The following is a 21,294-nucleotide window of genomic DNA, read 5'->3' as shown; positions in this document are numbered from 1 at the left end:
GAGTGTCTTGTAGTACCAAAAAATAAGAAAGTATTATTAGTAAAAAAAAACAAAATGGTGGAGAGTGCCAAAGCCATGCAGGAGCCAACCCGAAAAAGCTCCCAGTGGCCAAATGGAGTGATCTGAGCAAATAAATAGATAATGTAACGTTGGGTTTTAACCTAAAGTATAAAATAAAAATACATCAGTACATATTTATCTAAATAAGACTGAGTAAATATGTAGGGGAAAGAGACAGTCTCCCATAGAGAATTCCAAATAATTTATGGAGATAAGACCCCCAGGGGCCGAAAGCTTCATCCTCCAACTCCACTTGAAGGTGTGGGCTGAGTGTTGTGCGGCACTTCCAAAGAGGAGCTCGTGGAAACACTGGGTGGCTGTGGAGGAGTAACTTCACAGTGGAGAAACCTAGAAAAAAACACCACCTTGGCCAGGTAATCCTTAAGGTTGATTTCCTCAATCATAAATCAGATTGATAGCTTATACCCTTGATATGATGTGATGAGGTCTTCTTCTCATGACCCATAGAATCCTAGTCTAGCAATGAGAAGAAAGATCAGACAAATCCAGGTGGTGTGGCGTTCTACAAAATACCTGACCAGGAATTCTCAAAGCTGTGGCAGACATCAAAAAACCAGGCATCTGAGAAACTGTCATAGACCAGAGGGGGCTTAAAACATGATAACTACATGTAATACAAATAAATAAATTGAACATTGGCATTGCAAGAAAAAATGGGGTAGCAGAATGGGATATTCACAAAAGAAGAAATGCAAATGGCTAACAAAAATGTGAATATGTGTCCAATTTCACCAGTAATCAAAATGCAAATTTAAATGACAAAAGTTCAAGTTTGCCGGTCACATTTAGCAGAGGGATCTATTTATTTATTTATTTTTGTTATTATCCACTTGAGGGTGGTAGGAGAGAGTATGGGACCTCACAGAGTGATACAACCTTTCTGGAGGATAATTTACTCATACATATCAAAAGTCTTGAAAATATGCATACTCTGACTCAGCATTTTCTCTTCTGTGGATTTATCCTAATTAAAGAAGGATCTGTGGGAAGATTTTAGCAAAAGATAGTTTATATTCTTTGACCCAGTAGAAACCCCTTTGGCATGTTGTGATTAGAAAAGAATGAGAGATTTAAGTGTAGAAATGTTAATTATGTAATTATTTATAATGGCAAAACATAGAGACTGTGTAAATACTCATTATAGGGAAATAAAATACAACACACGTTCATGACTGTGTTCAACGAATATTTATTGAGGTCTGATAATCCTTGTGTTCCATTTTAGGCGTCTGCTCAGAATGGCATCCATGCTGCTGGTTCTTTCCCTGTGTGCTTTGCTGTAGCCCCAGATAAGGAAACAGAAGTGGGTTTCTTCTACTATTTTGTGTACATAACCAAAATTACTTACTTTTTTTCCATAACCATTCCATTATGTGTATTTTATTTGTTGTCCTCAGTGTCAATGTATTTGCTTTATTTTAGTTATGGGTATTATGTGAGCCTTTTTGCAATTCTGTTTTTCTGCTTGAAATGCTCTCTTCCCCACTTTATGGCTGGCACCTCCTCATCTTCCAGGTTGCAGGTTAAAATCACTCCCCGGAGAGAGATCTTCCTGGACCATCTTGTCTAAAACAGAGTACTTGTAACACCCCTTCCCAGCTTTCTGATGCCCCCTGGTTTCTTTCTAGTGAACACAATAGATATTTTTGTGTTTGTTTACTTGCGTATAGTGTTTCCTCCATTAGACTGTAACTTCCTGAGGCTAGGGATTATATCTTTTCCTTCACCAGTGTATTTTTAGGTCCCCTTCTAATGTCTGGCACATTGTCAACTTTACTAAATATGTGCAGATTGGGCGACATAGTTAACTTTGCAGCTTTGACAATAATAGCTCATCAAGAATTTATCACAGACTACAGTGTGGTGATGGCCAGAGGAAACGTGGCCAGGGGCTGGGTGGAGGTGGGCAAAGAAGGAGAAATGGGGATATCTGTAAGAGTGTCAACAATAAAAATAAAGAAAAAAAATAACCATGTAGACTGTGGTCGAGTAGCTCAGTTGGGTTAGAGCCAAGGTTGCAGGTTCCATCCCAGTCGGGGCACACACAAGAAGCAACCAGTGAATGCATGGCTAAGTGGGGCAACAAAATCCATGTGGCTCTTTCTTTCTCCTTTCCTTCTTCCCTCTCTAAAATCAAATTTATCATGTAACTTAACTAGAAGTTTTTGTAGTTTAGATCATAACAAGTGTATTCTTTAACACATTTAATGTATCTTGTCTATATTGGTCTTGATATTTTAGTGTATTTTATGTAGGAATGTAGAGGAGGGTGGTTAGGTTAGACCATAGAGACAGGGGGAAGAGCAGCTCTTATATTGGAGGTGGAACTACTTCTGGATGCTGAGGAGTGGGTAGACTTTGAAGAGGTAAAGAAGAGGGGGAAGACATTTTGGACTATTGCTGTATGTGGCTTTATTTTTACAGATTTTTTTAGTGTAGTTTTAGGTTCACAGCAGAATGGAATAGAAGGCCCAGAGATTTTGCATACTGTATACACCTTCTGCATTCACTACTGCATGAGTTTTTAGTTTTTCAATTTTAAAAAAATCCTCACCCAGCCCTGGCTGGCATAGCTCAGTGGATTGAGCATGGACTGCAAACCAAAGTATCACAGGTTCGATTCCCAGTCAGGGTACATGCCTGGGTTGCAGACCATGACCCCGAGCAACCCCACATTGATGTTTCTCTCTCTCTCTCTTTCTCCCTCCCTTCCCTCTCTAAAAATAAATAAATAAAATCTTAAAAAAAAAATCCTCACCCGAGGATATGTTTATTGATTTTTAGTCAGGGGGTGGGGTAGGGGAGAGAAAGTTAAACATCAAAGTGAGAGAGATATGTGGATCACTTGCCTCCCATATGTGCCCCAGCTGGGGATTGGACCCGCAACCTTCTGGTGTATGGGGTGACGCTCCAACCAACTGAGCTACCTGGTCAGAACTTCTGAAATTTTTGTACTGTGGTAAAATACACATAACAAAATTTCTCATCTTTGCCGTTTTAAAGCATTCCAGTTCAGTGGTACGGAATACATTCATCGTGTTATGCAACCACCATGCTCTACATTCCCAGAACTCTTTGCGTGTTGTGGAACTGAAACTCTACACCCTACTTGCCCCTACCCCTAGAACCTGCCTATATGATATTGACTGCTACGTATCTCATGTAACAGGAATCATACTGTATTTGTCTTTTTGTTTGTTTGTTTTTGTTTTTTAAAGAGGGGGAGTGGAACATCAATGTGTGGTTGCCTCTCATGCATCCCCCACCAGAGACCCGGCCTGCAACCCAGGCATGTGCCCTGACTGGGAATCAAACCAGCGACCCCAGTTCACAGGCAGGCACTCAGTCCACTGAGCCACACCAGCCAGGGCTGTATTTGTCTTTTTTGACTGGCTTACTTCACTCAGAATAATGTTCTCCTGGTTTATCCACACTGTAGTATATGCCAGAATCTACTTCCTTTTTAAGGCTGAATCGTATTCCGTTGTGTGTATATTCCACCCTTCTCCCCCCCTACAGCTATCAGTCTGTTCCATGTTTCCATGTCTTTGGTTCTATTTTCTCATTAGTTTATTTTGTTCATTAGATTTCAATTATAAATGAGGTCATATGGTATTTGTCTTTTGACTGGCTTGTTTCACTTAGCATAAGAGTCTCCAGTTCCATCCATGCTGTTGCAAAAGGTAGGAATCCATTCTTTCTCTCTGTTGCGTAGTATTCCATTGTGCAGATGTACCACAGTGTTTTAATCCACTCATCTACTGATGGGCCCTTGGTTGTTTCTAACACTTAGCTATTATAAATAGTGCTGCTATAAACATAGGGGTGCGTAATTTCTTTTGATTTGGTGTTTCAGGATTCTTAAGGTATATTCCCAGCAGTGGAATCACTGAGTCATAAGGCAGTTCCATTTTTGTTTTTGTTTTTGTTTTTTAGGAAATTCCATGCTGTTTTCCACAGTGGTTTCACCAGTCTGCATTCCTACCAATGGTGCACCAGGGTTCCCTTTTCTCCACACCCTCGCCAGCACTTGTTGATTTATTAATGATGGCCGTTCTGACAGGTGTGAGGTGATATCTCATGGTTTTAATTTGCATCTCTCTAGTGGCTAATAATGTTGAGCATTTTTTCATATGCCTGTGGGTCCCCTGTATGTCCTCTTTGGAGAAGTGTCTATTCAGGTGCTTTGACCCTTTTTTAAAAATATTTTATTTATATATTTTTAGAGAGAGGGGAAGAGAGGGAGAAAGAAAGTGAGTGAAACATCAGTGTGTGGTTGCCTGTCATGTAGCCCCTACTGGGAACCTGGCCTGCAATCCAGCTATGTGCCCTGACTGGGAATCAAACTGGTGACCTTTTAGTTTGCAGTCTCACGCTCAGTCCATTAAGCCACACCATCCAGGGCCTTGCCCATTTTTTAATTGGATTGTTTGTCTTCCTGGTGTTGAGTCGTATGAGTTCTTTATATATTTTGGAAATAACCCCCTGTTCATTGTATCATTGGCAAATATGTTCTCCCATAAGGTTGGATCCCTTTTCATTATGATGATGGTTTCTTTATCTGTGCAGAAACTGTTTAATTTGATGTAGTCCTTTTTTTATTTTTTCCTTTATTTCCCTTGCCCTAGGAGATATATACGCAAAAATATTGCTATGCGGGATGTCTGAAATTTGACTGCATATGTTTTCCACTAGGACTTTTATGGTATCATGACTTATATTTAAGTCCTTTATCCATTTTGAGTTTATTCTGGTATATGGTGTAAGTTGGTGGTCTAGTTTCATTTTTTTACATGTACCAGTCCAGTTCTCCCAAAACCATTTACTGAAGAAACTATTTTTATTCTATTGTATGCTCATGTCTACTTTGTTGAACATTAATTGACTATAGATACTTGGGTTTTTTTCTGGGCTCTCTATTCTGTTCCCTTGACCTATGTGTCTGTTCTATGCCAGTGCCAGACTGTTTTGATTACTGTGGTCTTGTAGTGTAGTTTGATGTCAGGTATGGTGATCCCTCCTACTTTGTTCTTCTTCCTCAATCATTGAGGCTATTCGGGGTCTTTTTTGGTACTGTGTATATTTTTGGAATATTTGTCCTAGATCTGTGAAGTATGCCATTGGTATTTTCATAGGGATTGTGTTGAATCTATAGATTGCTTTGGATAGTATACACATTTTAATGATGTTAATTCTTCCAATCCATGAACACGGTATATGCTTCCATTTATTTATTCTTCATTTCTGACTGGTTCTTTTTTATGGTTTCCTAACCCTTTCTTGCAGTCTGTGAGCTAGTTGAACCAACTAATTTCCTTGAAAGTCAAACTAGTTTGATTGAGTTTCTATCCTTTATAACTAAATCAATACCTGAATTTGGATCAAGCATTCTGACTCCAATGTGTGTGCTTTCTCCAAATGTTTTGTATCTACAATGTCCAGTATAGTAGCTGCCAGCCACATGTGGCTGTTCAGGCCCTAACATGTATCTAGTACAATTGGGAAATTGAAATTTTTTTTATATTTAACTTAAATCAATTTATTTTTAAAATTTTTTTATTGTTGTTCAATTACAGTTGTCCCCATTTTCTCCCCATTACTCTCCCCTGCCCTACACACCCTCCTCATTCCACTTTCAATCCTACCCCTGCCCCCGCCCCCCTGGAACTTTAATTAATTTAAACACATGTGGTTAAGGCTGTACTGAAGTTCTAGAAGGTCACCGGAATTTCTTCATTGAAATTTCTTTTGTCTTTTTTTTTAGTTTTTTGTCTTTTTTTTTAGTTTTTATTTATTGATTTTGGGGGGGGAGGGAGGGAGAGAGAGAGAGAGAGAGAGAGAGAGAGATGGATCGTTCCACTTCTTTATGCATTCATTGGTCGAATCTTGTATGTGCCCTGACCAGGGATGGAACAGGAACCTTGGCATATCAAGACAACACTCTAACCAACTGAGCTATCTGGCCAGGGCTCTTTTGTTTTGTTTTAAATCAGGGAAGTGCGGTGTGTTTTAGAAAAAAACTGGAAACATGACTAGGTGTTTTACTAGAAAATGTGAACACGTTTAGGAAATCAACAGAGCTAATTTCCATTCCCTCATAATATGGATCTGGTAGATACATTTAGCAGAAATGGGACAAATAAAAACTATTATCATGTTATTATAGTGTCATTTCTGCCTATAGAGAATATCAATGGATTCATTTGTAAACTGTAGTAAATATTTGGTCAGGTTACCAAGAAACATAGCCAACTTTAGTTCAAATAAATGAGCATATAAGTCTAGAGGAGAGAATACCTGGCCCCACTTTGGTGTTTCCTAGATGATCAATAGCTATAAATAATATTTTGCTTATGTGGACTTTCTATGTAAGATTAAAGAGAAATTATTTGAGAGGACCCACATAAAATGCATTCTTTGATGCCAGTGGGAAGGCTTGTGAATTTCCCCTCAGTTGCCCTGCACGTTTTGGGGAGAGAGTAGAGGAACACAGGGGCAGCGGCCTGCTCGCTGCCTGCTGAGCAGGGCTCGCAGTAGATTTGAAGGGCGGTGTGAGGGGAGAATTGGCACTGGGGAAAGGGCACTGCCAAGAAAGGCAAACAGGGAGGAGGAGGTATCTAGAAGACTGAAGATAGGCTTATCACCAGGTCTGTGGAGTGGACAGTAGAGGGCAGGCCAGTTTGCTGTCTAGCTCAGTGCCTGGTGCTTAGCAAGCTCTTGTTAGAGGAAAAAATGAATAGAAGGAATAGAAGAATTGCTAAGGAATAAAGGAATTGCTCTTGTGGGAAAAATGGAATCCTACTTTGGCCCTACCTTTTTTTTTTCAAGATTTTATTTATTTACTTTTAGAGAGAGGGGAAGGGAGGGAGAAAGAGAGGGACTCTCATACACGCCCCAAAAAGGGACGAACCCACAACCTAGGCCTATGCCCTGACCAGGAATCGAACTAGCAACCTTTTGCTTTGTGGGACAACGCCCAACCAACTGAGCCACACTGATCAGGGTGGCCCCACCTTATTTTTATCTACACCTGACCTCAGCCATCACATGTTTTCCTGACCTTGGGTTGCTGTTGGATTTATTGTTAGAACATATACTAAATGCATGAATGTTATAGTTGAACTTTTAATCACTGTCCAGCTCTGAGGAATCGGGGTGGGGTGAGGTGGGTTGGGAGTGCTGTGCTATTCAGAAGTGTGGTGAGTGTACCTGAGCACTGGGAAGTTTAATTTCCTTCTTTTCTAAGACTGTGACAGAGTAGGTGTGACCATATCTAGTCTCTGAATCCCCTGGCCCTGGGTAACATGGTGAGCACTTCTGGCTGATCTGATAGGTCAGAGGTATGTGCTTGTTTCTCTATGTGGTTTGGGGAAGGCAATCCGGATGATCAGAAGCAGAATGGAGAGCTTAACATTGTTTTCAATAGGATATATAAATGGATGTATACATGTAAGATTTTAATACACAAAACTGATCGGATGCTGTGTAATTTCTAAGTTTCTTCTTTTTTATTCAAAACCCCTCTGAAATCTGATGTTCCATAAAATCTTTGTGTATAGAATTTACCCGATTGCTTTACTCAAATATTTTAATGAATTCCGCATCTGATAGTGAAAACAGATTTTAGAATCTGAAAAGATACAAGACCATATAGGTTGTATTTTCAATTTTTAAAAATCATTTTATTTGTTTACGTATTTACTTTTAGAGACAGGGGAAGAAGGGAGAGTGAAACAGAGAGAGAAACCAGTGTGAGAGAGATGCATCGACAGGTCGCCTCTCATACACCCTCATCTGGGGACCTGGCCCTCGGCCCAGGCATGTGCCCTGACTGGGAATTGAACCGGTGACCTTTTGGTTTGCAGGCGAGCACTCAGTCCACTGAGCCAAACCAACCAGGGCTGTGTTTTCAATTTTAAGTGACTATATATTTAAAGCGCAATTTAATTTGCACCTTTATTATATCATTTTTGACACATCTCTGTAGGCATGTAAGTGTAACATGGTACCTAGGCTGTTTGCAGTGTTTGACTAAGAAAAGGCTCTCTTTGATCTATTTCATTCAGTAAATGTTTATCTGAGTGTCTAGCAGGCACTGTTTTAGACACTGGAGACGCAACCCTGAAGAGAGGACGACTCTCCTGGAGCTGATGTGAAAGTGTACTTTCAGAGGGGCATAGTTCAGATTAGGTGGTAACTAATAAAATAAGCAAAGGTACCTTAGTCACCTAGGAGGGTTGTACAGGGAATTGAGATATAAACTAATAAACTCACCGAAGACAGAGATTTTTGTTTCGCTTTTGTCTGCTGTGTTCACTGTTCTATCCCCAGAACCCCAAACAGTGTGTGGCTCATAATAGGCATTCAGTAAATATATGTTGTTGATTGGAGGATTCATTATTGTGAATTTGTATAATCACAGACATATACTTCAGTAAATACTTTTTACGTTTAACTAGTTGAAAATCTTCTAATCTCAGTTACCTTATTTTTATGTTACTACCTTTTGTTTGTTCTTGTGCCCAAATATCAGTGTGCAGGAAAACCTTATTAAGTCCTCTCGTGATCCGGTATTGCAAAAGATAGACAGATTTGGAAAGCAACTGAGGAGGTCATCTTTTATTCGACTTCCTGCCTAGGAAAAACTGAGTAAAATGGTTATGTACGTAGTTTTAATTAATCACTAAAAAAACTAGGACAACATAATTGGGTTCTCTCTTGGGCAAATGGAGAAAGGTACTTAACCCTAGGTATAAAGGTACCAACCTGAAAATATTAGAACTTCGAACTGTGTGGGAAAGTGAAAAAAAAAATCAAGCACAACTAAGCTGCTCTTTGTTGATATCAGAAATGGGCCTGTCACTCATTTTGGCATTGAAGCATAGCCTCCTATCTCAGGGGGCAGGACCAGGACTTTTTCTTCCTCCCCGGAGAGCTGGACAGTTATTACAGGTTGAAAAGCCCTGAGCAGTTTTTCAAGAGTTTCTCCTCCTTTTTTTTTCCCCCTCTGAAACTCATGGTGCTTTTGCTCTGCTTTCAAGATGCATTAAGATCTGCTTTGTGACTGCTTTGGAGCCAGCAAATACCCTGACATGTATAATTCGAATTATGCAGGTTTCATGAGTAAGTTTAATCTTATTTTTTAGCTAGTTAAAATTCAAGTGCTCTTTAGAAAAATGGGGTTAGGCATTATAGCGTTTCACCACTTTTATTTCAGGCATATTTTAAGCAACCTTTACTTTTAAAAAGCAAGATTTTACATAAAAAGGTCCCTTTGTCTGTCAAGACCTGCACTTTCAGTTTCTTTTGAAATGTCGTTGCATTAGATGGTATTCATACGTCTTCTGAAAGACAATTAACTCACCAGTTTTCTTGAGCACCTTTTTAGTTTTACTGAGAAGTATTTTAAATTGAGCTTTCTGAGCTCGATTACTTATGTCTGACACAGTCTCAAGTTTCCAGTGAATGGTAACAAAGACTGTGGAGTGTTGTTGGTACTGCAGTGAGAGGCATGCTTCTTTAGACCAGGTAAGAGAGATCATTTTGTTTCTTACTGCTGGGTGAGTTTTACAGCGCTTATTTTATATTCTTTCAACAGCAGCAATATCAAATTGATAAATAGCCAGAGGCACGTTGAATTCAAGACGTCCTTGCTTGTTGCAGACAGGAAAACTACAGAGTATGGGGGTTGGGGTGGGTGGGGGGGAGGGGTAGAGTAAGCTTAGTTTATCACTCAGTTACTTATATAAATCAATTAAAATGTGAAAATAATTCCGGAGCTCAGTTTTCTTCATTCAGGAACTAAAGAAGCAGTTGAGGAAATGCATAAATTTAAAGGTACTTACTTCATGGTTATTACTTGTAAATGCAATCCAAATGATAGTATTTACTTTCATTTCTTTCCAGTAGTTAATAAAATAAGCTTTGCTCTCAACTGTACATTTTTTTTTCGCATTCATGAAAACTTTTAAATTGTCCACAGAGAAATATGTTCCCTCGGGATCCTGGGAATAAACCTGACACTTAAAAAAAAAATTCAGCTTATAGCTGTTTCATTCCTTTTTCCTTTTTTTTTCCTAGTACATTTTTCTTAAAAAGTATTTGTGCTTTGAAAATGTCAGCTGTATTCTAATGAAGCCCGGGCATTGTTTGCTCATAAAGGGGCCGGTGCATTCCACTGCTTTATGGTTTATTATGAGGCACAGTGTGCGAGTGTGGGTGGCACCATTTGGTGTCTGCCTCTTGGGGTAGTGACTGCCATTATGTTAGTGTTGGATTGGCAAAGAAAATACAGCATGCAAGATCCTATGTGAATCAGCGAAGAAAATCTAACCCTAAATAATGGTGAGCAAGCCAGGAATGTGTGACAACTTGAGTTGATCATTCCAAGAATACTCTTGAAGTTTTAGTTACAATATTTACCAGTCACATCCCTTGGTTTTTGATGTATGTAACACTTACTCATTCTTTGAACTTTAATAAAGAAGTCATTGTTTCTAAATAAACTATGACATTTGAAGTAGATACAGTAAAATGTTAAAGAATACATTTACTTGCAAGTTTTAAGCAACTTAGTGTGGGTGGGGAGGGCGGGTGGGAGAGGGAGAGGTCAATCAGAGAGCTTTTCTTTCAGTTAGGAAAGCCCTGGTGAAGGAAAAAAGCAACAGATGTTTCTTCTGTTACAATTGAGGCTGTTTCATTCAAAATTCACAGTAGCTGAAATGGGGAGGGGAGGTCATAAATCTGACTTAATCAGTGAATAAATAAAACCTAATCATTTAAATTTATTCTTTTATATTCAGGAGTTGAAAATCAGTATAGGTAAACATATCCTGAGTAACATACCTTTTAAAGAGGCTTTTTTAAAAAAATCTTAAAACATTGTGTATAATTCATGGAAATGTGAGAAAGTTAATTTTAGTGCATAGAAGTGGTCATCAAATTATACAGAATATTAGGGGAAGCTAAGCCACATACACATGTGAGGAATACTGAGGTTGCAACAGTGTGTAATTGCACAACGGGCGCTAAGGCTCAGAATGAAATCGCAGTATCCTGCGCACATAGTGTTAGTTCATTTTATCTTCAGTGAGGAGCTTGAGGCTTACTTCAGATCTTTGAATAAGAAATGTGGGAGAAATATGTTGAGCTTATTTGAAACGATGAACACCAGAGGAACCCTGGTGTTCCAGGGTGCCTCTAAAAAGAAAGATAGCCTGGATTTGGTTGCTGCTGGAGAGAGGGGAAAGGGGGCTGTTTATCTGCTCAAAGAGTGGGAAGGAAGAGCTTGGAAGCCATGTGCATGCCCTGAGAGCAGTCAAAATCTAAAAAAAAACCAACAACTTTGAATCTGTGGGATTCATAATGAATAAAAACCTTCCCTTTTGCTAGTAACACGAAGAGGAGTTCTGTGCTCTTGGAAAGTGTACATTTAATACACATTACAAAACTTTATGCAATTTCTTAAAAGTTAACTCTTGTAAAACCAGGGTGGCAGATCTTTCACATATTAGGCACTAATTAAAAATTTGGCATACCCTACACTGTAAAATTAATAATAATATGTAATAGCCAAAAAATTATTTAAGTCATATTTCAAAATTTAGCTATGGAGAAAATAGTAAATTGGTTTTCTAAGTGTTTAATTGGTCTAAGGTAAAGACTGTAAAAGCTGTGAACTTTCAAAGAGATTATTAAACATTTCCCTTGCTTTTAACTAGGATCTGTGGGCTACCCTGAAGATTTTCTTTGCTTTAAATAAGAATACCAGAATTTAAAGATTCTGAAGCTTTTCAAATCATTGTTTTAATTAAGATTAAAACAAGATTCTAAAATTAATCTAATTACCTTTGACTTTTTAAAGGAATAACATTATGTAGCAGTTGAGGGTTTTCTTCCTCTTTCAGATAAGTAAAATAACTTACATGGGGTTTACAGTGGATTTATAAACTATAGATTTGACTAAAGGAAGAACATTTACAATTTTGACCAAGAAATATGTAACTGATAGAACAGACAGCCCCAGACAGTGTTGTGGACCCCAATGGGACATGTGGCTGTGGTGGCATCATGGGCTGCACTTACCAAAAGTGCATGTCACTCACAATTGGGGATGTGGCATCAGTTACTTCACAAAGAATACGAGAGTTGGCCGCAACAGTGCAGAAATAATTGAGACTGTTGACCCTTCCAACTAAGAGCAATATATACTGAAAGAAGATTTCTGGGGTGAGGTACCTGTGGTTCTTGCCTTATGTATGAACTCTTCAGCACAAAGCTGAGGTTTGGGAAATCCGAGCCTGAACTCTAGTCATTGTTCTGCCCGTCAGAACCCCCAGAGAGGGACCGATCGGGATGTTCTCTCTGCTTGCAGATGTGTGCGCAGTTTGGAGCGGTCTCTGGGGTGGAAGTCGGAAGATTTGTCTGATGCCTATATTTTTTTTTTAAAGAAAACTTTTATTATTTAGGAGCAGGTAAAATAGTATGTGTATTGTGCTCTAAGTATATATACAGTCATACCTCAGTTCTCGTCGGCTTCAGAACTCGCCAAACCCTGTCCTGTCACATTTTGATGAGAAAAAATATTTCAGCGCTCTGTGCTTGCTCAGGACTCATCATGCTTGCTAGGACTTGTATGAGTCACGGAGCCGACCTGCGAGATAAAATGCTCCATTTTTCGGCACTCGTCACGAGTTCCAGGACGAATTAACGAGTACCAAGGTACCACTGCTTTTAAGTATATTAATACTATTGTACTAACAGGTCCAGGAACCTATCATGTAATAGAATTACTTCTTTCTACCAAGTTTCAAGGAACCAATTTTCAAATGAACTTTTTGGATCTTGACTGTGAAGCTAGACATCATCAGCAGGGGGGCTTTCTTTTTGGCACTCAGCTCACTTGTGTTGCAAAGTTTGGCGACTCTCTTGGCAAATTTCTCTGACAGAACAATAGACTGTTAACTGAGCACTTACTATGTGCCAAGTATACCCAGTTGAATTTATAAAGGTTTGCAAAATCTTTTAATGGATAAAATTTTAATACAAAAGATTTTGTTGATACTGATGTATAACTTTAAGATTTCTTTCTCTTCACAATATGATTTAAATGTAGCTTCAATATTAGCTCTTCAGTCCTGGCTGGTGTCGCTCAGTGGATTGAACGCTGGCCTGCGAACCAAAGGGTTGCCGGTTCAATTCCCAGTCAGGGCACATGCCTGGGTTGCAGGCCAGGTCCCCAACAAGGGGCACATGAGAAGCACCCACACATTAATGTTTCTCTCCCTCTCTCCTTCCCTCCCCCTCTCTCCTCCAGTGGAACATGTTGAAATGAGAATATTGATAACATCGCTATTTTGAATGAGTTGCTCAGTGTAGTATTGTGGAATACAGTGATCCCTTTTCTTTTATTTGCTAAGGAATAGAACTGCTTTGAAACTTTAAATCATAGGTCTTTAGTCTTTCTGAGTTTGTGTCTAAGTTTTAAATGTATTTTAAGAATGGAACTGTTAAATTCTAGATCTGTCTGTAGTCTTTGGCATCTTTTATAAGGATTAGAACAATACCTCTTGACTGTAAATTTAAAACGATTTCTTTGTTAACAGTGTCTGGGGCAGGGTACCATTTCAGAGTGGTTGTGAGCTTCTTCATGAGAATGATTTCCAATTAAGAGCCCTTGGGTATTCTAATGCTCGTAAATTCTGGTCCTTGTGGTTGTACCCAGCTGCCTTGATCTTCTCCAGCCAATACGGTGGCTGCTGGTTTAAGATAAAGTGAGCTTTCAGCTCACTCTCTTTCACTGGGCACCCGGACAGTGTCTGTGTGCCATCTGGTGGGTGGGCTGGCTGCGGTGACGGGACTGGAAGTAGTGGTTGAAAATAGTTAAACATTGAAAAGATGTAACATTTACCAAAAAGAGATTGAAGCTCTTTCTCTTCTTAAAGTGAAAATAGAAATAAGTATAGTAGAATCTAGTTACATCATACTTCATTACTTCCTTCCCTTGAACAAAGAGAAAAACTTGCAGCAGTCTTTCCCAGTCTCATCTGATCATAAAAATCACTTGAGGCACTTGTTGACAATACGCTTTCCCAGCCCTGACTGGTGTGGCTCAGTGGGTCATCCTCAAACTGAGAGGTCACAGGTTCGATTCCCGGTCAGGGCACATGCCTGGGTTGCAGGCCGGGTCCCTGGTTGGGGGCATGCGAGAGGCAATGGGTTGATGTTTCTTTCCCTGTCTTTCCTGCTCCCTTCCCTCCTTTTGCCTCTCTCTGAAAATAAATGCATAAAATCTTTTTAAAAACTAAAAATAATTTGCATTCCTACTTATCTGCAAAATTTTTAGGTGCCAAGTGGCATTCAAGAATGTGTATTTTGAATAAGAGCGACACTACCCTCTCCCACTCCTCTCACATCCTTTGCGTTTTCTAACCAGGTACCCTTGGGAAGAATGCTGTGAAGGACTGGGAGAACCATGGTATTTGAGGCCATGTGGTAAACTTACTTAGTTATTAATCAGAAGGTGTATTGTCCTAAAATGGGGAATTCTAATTAAGCAGGTGGAAGAGAAATGAGGAAATTAAGAATTAAAAGGTTTCCTTGACTAAGCAAGATAATAGAAAAAGGACAAAATGACGGGTTTTAACTAAAGATAGAGAAGCCGGTGAAAAGCAGCAGGATCACTTTGTAGATGAGGCTAATGTTTTTGGACAGATATTGAAAAAATAGTAAAAGGGAGAGATGTTCTACTAAAGAAACCTAGTGAGAATGAATTAAGTGAATTCTAAGATCTTTCAGCTTTGAGCTTCAATGAACTAGCTAAATGAAAACAATTGTAATGGTCCAGATACCACAGCTAGAATTAAGGAGTTCATTTAAGAAATGAAGAGGTATTGTTTAATCAGGTATTGTCCTGACATGTGGGAAGATGAAGAAAGAATTTTTTTTTCTCCTTTCAAATTGAAGAATTCAGGGCATTTATGGTTCTGGATACCAGATAAAGGAGTTTCCTGATCATTTTAAAAGATGTCCTCCAAGGAAAAATGCTTATCAGAGCCAAGGGAACAGATTTAATCCTCCAGGGAAAGTATGCAGGAAAGACTGACAGAAGAGATTTATTGACCTATTTAGGAGTATGCCCTTAGGGCTGTAGAGCTATTTCTTGTTAGGGCCATTTCAAGGATCTTTTCTTTGGTTCCTGGGAAGATTTTGGTTAGGTGGTCCCTTTGGGGGGATCCTGGGAGTCCTGTGTTCTGACAGTGGCAGAAACATCGGGGCTTTTGCTTCCGTGCCTGTGGTCTGCAGGAAGGTGCATTTCAGATCTGTCCTTACCTATGCAGTAGAGGATGTTGGATCTCTGTGTTGGAACCAAATGCACAGGGGGAGATTCTGGAGGCCACTTTAACTGTCGTGCGAGTACTTTGGAGATACTATGAACTTTCAGCCTGTTTCTTACCCCTCCCATTGATAGTGGTATTGTGGTCGCCCAAGTTAAAAGTTTAATAATGGTAACAGCCTTTGGATTTACTGTTAGGAAATTTGGTGAACATGATTGAGCATAAGTGCAATGAAATGTAACATAACAGGGTTATAATATGCAGATAAGTAATGCACATTATAGCTATACTGGTCGCTAGCTGTAAATGGAATAAAAACTTAAAAATTTGAGTATGTTTAAATATAAAAATGGAGTCAGCCCTGACTGGTGTGGCTCAGTTGGTTGGCGTAATCCCACAAAGCGAGAGGTCGGTGATTCAGTTTCTGGTCAGGGCACATGTCTAAGTTGTGGGTTTGGTCTCAGGTTGGGGTGTATACAAGAGGCAGCTGATGAATATTTCTCTCTCACATTGGTGTTTCTCCCTCTCTCCCTCCTTTTCCATCTCTCCAAACATAAATAAGTAAATAAAATCTTTTTAAAAAATGAAGGAAGTCAGAGTAACTGCAAGGTTTATTTATTTACCTTTAATCCTGACCTACACGATGCATAAGAATAGGCTATTATACTTACGATTTTTGTATTTCCCATTGGATATGCTTTCTTTTCATATTAACTATAAGGTATTAATATGTGTTTCATTTATGAAGGTAGTGCTGTCGATCCGTTGGACCTGAGTTATTTATTTTTTTAAAATAAAGGTGATAAGCTATCCCCTGAGCTATCCATACCATTTCTCTCGACCACTGTCTTCCATGACATACACTGTTTTCCAGATGGCTGGTTAAAAAGTATGGAATCTTTTCTCATCGCAAAATGAATTGGCCTATTCCAGAACCAACCTGTGACTTGATCTCATTGGTAATATATTTGAAATGAACTGGTAGTCCTTTACAACAGGTATCAACAGGCAGTTAAAAGGATAGTCTGGGAAGAAGTGTTTGACACTTTCTGACTACTTATTTTCTGGTGGACATGTTAATCACTAATGAAATAAAGCATGTGACATCGTCACATGAGTAGCAGATCAGTGGAGCAGAATAGAAAGGCAATAAGTTAATCCAAATAAGTAAAACAATGAAGATAGCATTTTGTATCAGGGGGAGGGGAGTGCATTATTCATGAAAGTAGCCATCTGGGAAAGAAAATCGGATTTTGCACATCTCACATCAAATAATTTCAGTAGGATCAAGGGGGTAAAATTTAAAATGAAAACATTAAAGAATCAGAAGAAAACATGGGGGATATTTTATACCATCTTAGCATATAATTAATGATAATTAATTTCAAAGAGCAGCATATCCAGCTGGAAATACCAAACCTGGAAGATACGTAAAATGTGCACAGCATGTCCATGTATCATGCGTGCCTCTAGGGTGGAGAGCAAAGATAAACTTGAGAGTAAATCTTACTTCCTTTATTTTTATGTTTAAACATACTCACAAACCCTCTTCTATATGATGTAAAAGTCATGAGAGGAAAGAACTTTAAAGTTGACTGCGTTTTTTAAATGTGCACATAAAATCATATAAAAGCAAAAGACAAATATGAAATTGGTAAAAATATTTGCAGCGGGTATAACAAAGAGTATACTTACTCCTTCAGTATTATCTACTAATAAAAAAAATCACCCACAGTCAGTAGAAAGATGGGCATAACTCTCAGGAAGGAACATTTTGGTGACTTTTAAACAAAACAAGTCAGCTTTATTCATAATAAAGCCGAAATAGTCAAATCAGACACTGCTTTTCACAGGAGTAAAATCTGATGACACGCTGAGTCGGTAAGGAGATGTGGGTGTGAGCACTCCCATACTCTGTGATGGAGGGCGAGTCGGTGCGGTCATTGTGTGTAAAAGTGTGTGTGTGTGTGTGTACACTCATTGCAGTATTACTTTCAGTAGTAAAAGATTTTACTTTTAAAGATGGTTGTAATACTTAATCCATTCCTGAGGGACTTAAATAATCTGTTATAGCCATAAAAAGAAATAGTATGTAACTAACAAAGTAAATACTCAGGCAAACTACATATACAGGTATGAAAGCCATCTAAGATAAATACCTATTATTAAGTGGGAGGAAAAAGCAACATGCAAACCGATACAGTACTCGACCGTATATGTAAGAGAAAAAAGGTATTTATGCATATATATGCATACATATGTCTATGTATGACTGGAATGTTTCTGGAAGGTTATAAAGGAACTGGCACCAGTGGTTATCACTAGGTAAGGGAATGGTTAAGTGGTAGTTGGTGCTGGGAGGATACCTAGTTTTTACTGTATGCTCTTGTCCCATGAATTGATATATTGGCTTCCATCATTTCATTCATCCACTCATTCATTCGCCCAACAGATATTTGTGGAACCCTGCTATGTTTCCAGTACTGTGCTAGATGTTGGAGATAGAGCAGTGAATGAGACAGCAGAGCCCCTGTCCTTGCAGAGCTTCACATTCTGAGAGTGGGTGGGCTGTGGACAGCTACTGATTGCATAAGCTGGTAAACACAAATATGCCGCTTGTCCATGAGAGATAAGTACAGGCATACCTTGTTTTATTGTGTTTAGCTTTATTGTGCTTCACAGATGCTGCTTTTTTTTTAAACAAATTGAAGGCAAGACCCTCCACCAGCAAAAAGATCATAACTCACTTTACTGCAATACTTGCTCTATTGCGGCGATGTGGAATGGAACTCTCAATATCTCTGAGGTGTGCCTGTAATCTGGTGAAAAAATCATAGTAAGTTAGGAAGTGCTGATACAGGCTGCTCAGGCATCTCTGACACAGTGATGACTGAGCAGAGACTTGAAGGAAGCTGGGGAATGAGGCGCAGATAAATACCTGGGCGGTGGAGGAGAGTTACAGGCCCAGGGAACTAAGGGCAGAGGCCATGAGCCATAAATTCACTTAGTGTGTTTTGAGGAACAGCAAAGAAGTCTGTGATTGCAGTGGAATGAAGTAGGGGAGACGGACAGGTGATGAGGTCAGAAACGAGTGTACAGGTGACAAAGAGCTCTTGAAAGCGGCGTGAGGATTTATGCTGACAGGTGCAAAGCCAGCTGGGGTTTTGAACATGTGCGCCCCACGTAGCAGGATTACTCTCAGTGCTGTGTGGGGACGGAACAGCACTCCTCACTGGTACAGTGTGAGCCAGTTACACAACGTAAAATTTCTAGTAGCCACATACAAAAAGGTAAAAAGAAACAAGTAAATTTAACATCAGTGACAGATTTCATTTAACCCAATATATCTGAAATATTGTCATTCAACATGTAATCAATATAAACAAGTCAAAGAGACACTGTGCATGTTTGGGGTGCTTAGCCTTCAAAATCTGGTTAGTGCTTCACACTTAGCGCACGTGTCAGTTTGGATGCTGAGTTTTCAACAGTGAAGGTGAAGTGTAGTACTGCCAAAACAGTACAGCTGTATTTAAAGGAAAACATTTTATATTGCTTTGGTTTTTTAACTTAAATTAATTAAAATGAAATAAATGTAAAATTCAGGTTCTAAGTCTTACAGGCCACATTTCAAGTGCTTAACAGCCACATGTGTCTAGTCACTACTGGATGGGACAGCATGGGACAGGACGGGGGGTTGGCAATGCAGAAGCAGGTTGATGAATCAGTAATTTAAGCAAGAGATGGTGACTTGGACCAGAGTGATAGCAGTGGGTGACATGTGATTGTATTCAGGATATGTTAAACCTAGAGCCAACAGGATTTATTATTGGATTGAATGTAGGATGTAAACAAAGGGAGGAGTCAAGAGATTTTTCTTTTTTGTCCGAACAGTTGAAGAATAGAGTTGACATTTATTTTTATTTTTTATTAATTGATTTTAGAGAGGGATTATCAATTTGTCGTTCCACTTAGTTACACTCTCTCACTGGTAGATTCTTGAATGTTCCCTGAGCAGCCATCAAACCTGAATGAAACCTTGGGGCATCAGGACGATGCTCCAACCAATTGAGCCCCTCTGACCAGGGCCTGGAGTTGGTATTTGCTAAGGCAGAGAGAGAGAGAGATGGGAGATGGAGGCTTCTGGGTGGGATGGAGAGTCACCAGGAGTCAGATTTTGGGTGTTAAGTTTGAGAAACTTACTGAGCATCAAAACAGAGGTACAAGAAATGGCAGCTGGATATGTGAATTTGGTGTTCAAGACAGAGGTGTAATCTGGAGAAATACATGTGAGAGCCGTCGGGTCACCTAGTAAGGGGTTGACAGGGAAGAGTTGGAGGGCCAAGCCAAGGGCCTTCTGAATGTCTTTAGAGAGGAGGAGCCCAGGAGTTGGGAGAGCCGATAGAAAGTGGTAGTCTGGAGGCCAAGGGAAGAGTGTCTCAAAGGGAGGTGTGATTCTCTGTGTGTGTCTAAGGGGGCTGGTAGGTTAAAGGAGGCTGAAGATGAGAGTTGACTGTTGGACTTAACAACATGAACATGATCTTGACAGGAGCTATTTCGGTGGGAGTGGGTTAGAAAGAACGACGGAGAAGTGGACATAGCAAATGTTGGCAGTTTTGTGACTTTTGCTGTAGCGTGCATGGCAGCCAGAGAGCAGTGCATTGTTTGTTTCTCAGACGGAAGAAGTAATGCCTGTTTTGTGCTGGTGAGAATGGGTTAGCAGGGAGGGAAGGACGGTGGCGACTCAGGAGACTTGACAGAGACAGCAGCTTGAGGTGTGTCATCTAGACAAATACATGAACTACCTATTTTAAAAATAAAAATTTAAAAAACAGCTCCAATTGAGGTAACAGCAGAGGAAAAGCAAGAAGGCTGTATCATCTGCAATTAGCCTCTTACTAATAAATGTAAAATTGTGTTGGTCACTTTTCCCCATCATTTTTTTTAAATTAAGGTGTAATTTATATGTATCGGGTAGAATTACATTTGACAATCACACACCTTTCCACAATCTCGGTCAGTTTAAAACTTTTATTTAGGGCCGTGGGTGAGCTTGTCCTGTGAAGCTGGGCCCGGTGCAGACGGGATATGCTGCTACTTCTGCTTTGACTTATTTATGAACCTGTAAAATGGGCCTATTCTTTCCTGCAGTGAGTTGACTAATTTGGTTCTTTGAGGAGGATGTGATACAGGCTTGGGTTAAGAAGGTTTTTCCAAAAGCTAATTCTGGCAAAAAACAAAAAATTTTTTTCCAGAAAATTGGTGCTGTGAAAAATAATTTTACAATGGCATCATGTAGATAAGCCACAGTTATCTGAATTTTGTTTTTCACTTTAATTTCGCATATTGAAGGTGATTAACTGGAACTGGAAGAATTATGAGTGAAAGAAATCTTTGGTGTCTAGACAATTCTAATGGAAAACAGAAAGATTTCATTTACTCAAGAAATTGAAATAAGATTTGAGCCAAAATTTTGTGCCTGCGCCCAGATTTGGCATAAAGTTTACCTTTTTCTCCCTAGCCACTTCCCTAGGTGAGTGATCTCATTTAGTTAATTCAGGGAATTTCAGGAACCAAGATCCAGGCAGATCTTTCAAGTTTTGTTTTTAGTAAATGCATCAAGTGCCAGGACTTGGCTTCTGTACAGTATTGGGCCCCCGTTCCAAGAAGGTAGGAACGAAGGCCGTGTACTTAAGAAAAATTGTTTAGACTTGGTTTGGTTTACTTTCATAACCTGGCTGAAATTTCATGTGACTAGATGTTCGTAACCTATTTAAATATTTCCTTTTGAGTCAAAACCTTGTATTTCTGCTGCTGAACTTAGTTTATTCAATGAAAATAAACTGTCTAAAGACATATGTGGCTTTTATTTCTGAATATT

The 21,294-nt window shown here is 39.3% G+C and overlaps 1 protein-coding gene across 7 annotated transcripts in view; it reads left to right on the top strand.

Annotated features, from left to right (window-relative positions):
- Window positions 1–21,294, top strand: part of TFDP2 (transcription factor Dp-2) — a 132,756-nt gene that overhangs the window by 64,143 nt on the left and 47,319 nt on the right. For 2 of the 7 annotated variants that reach the window (XM_028518277.2, XM_028518275.2), the window contains exon 1: window positions 9,419–9,609. The exons of 4 other annotated variants lie outside the window; for them this stretch is intronic. Coding sequence is in view for 1 of the 3 variants with exons in the window: in XM_028518274.2 (XP_028374075.1) it covers window positions 9,174–9,204 (31 nt within the window). In the remaining 2 variants the exon portion in view is untranslated. Of the gene's footprint in view, window positions 1–9,042; window positions 9,205–9,418; window positions 9,610–21,294 lie in introns of those variants that run through there. One more of the 7 variants, XM_028518274.2, reaches the window with a different exon arrangement.

This window comes from Phyllostomus discolor, chromosome 7 (genome assembly GCF_004126475.2).
Source record: "Phyllostomus discolor isolate MPI-MPIP mPhyDis1 chromosome 7, mPhyDis1.pri.v3, whole genome shotgun sequence".
NCBI lineage: Eukaryota > Metazoa > Chordata > Mammalia > Chiroptera > Phyllostomidae > Phyllostomus > Phyllostomus discolor.
Note: the sequence above shows the minus strand (reverse complement) of the source record. Positions and strands in the feature narration are given on the sequence as shown.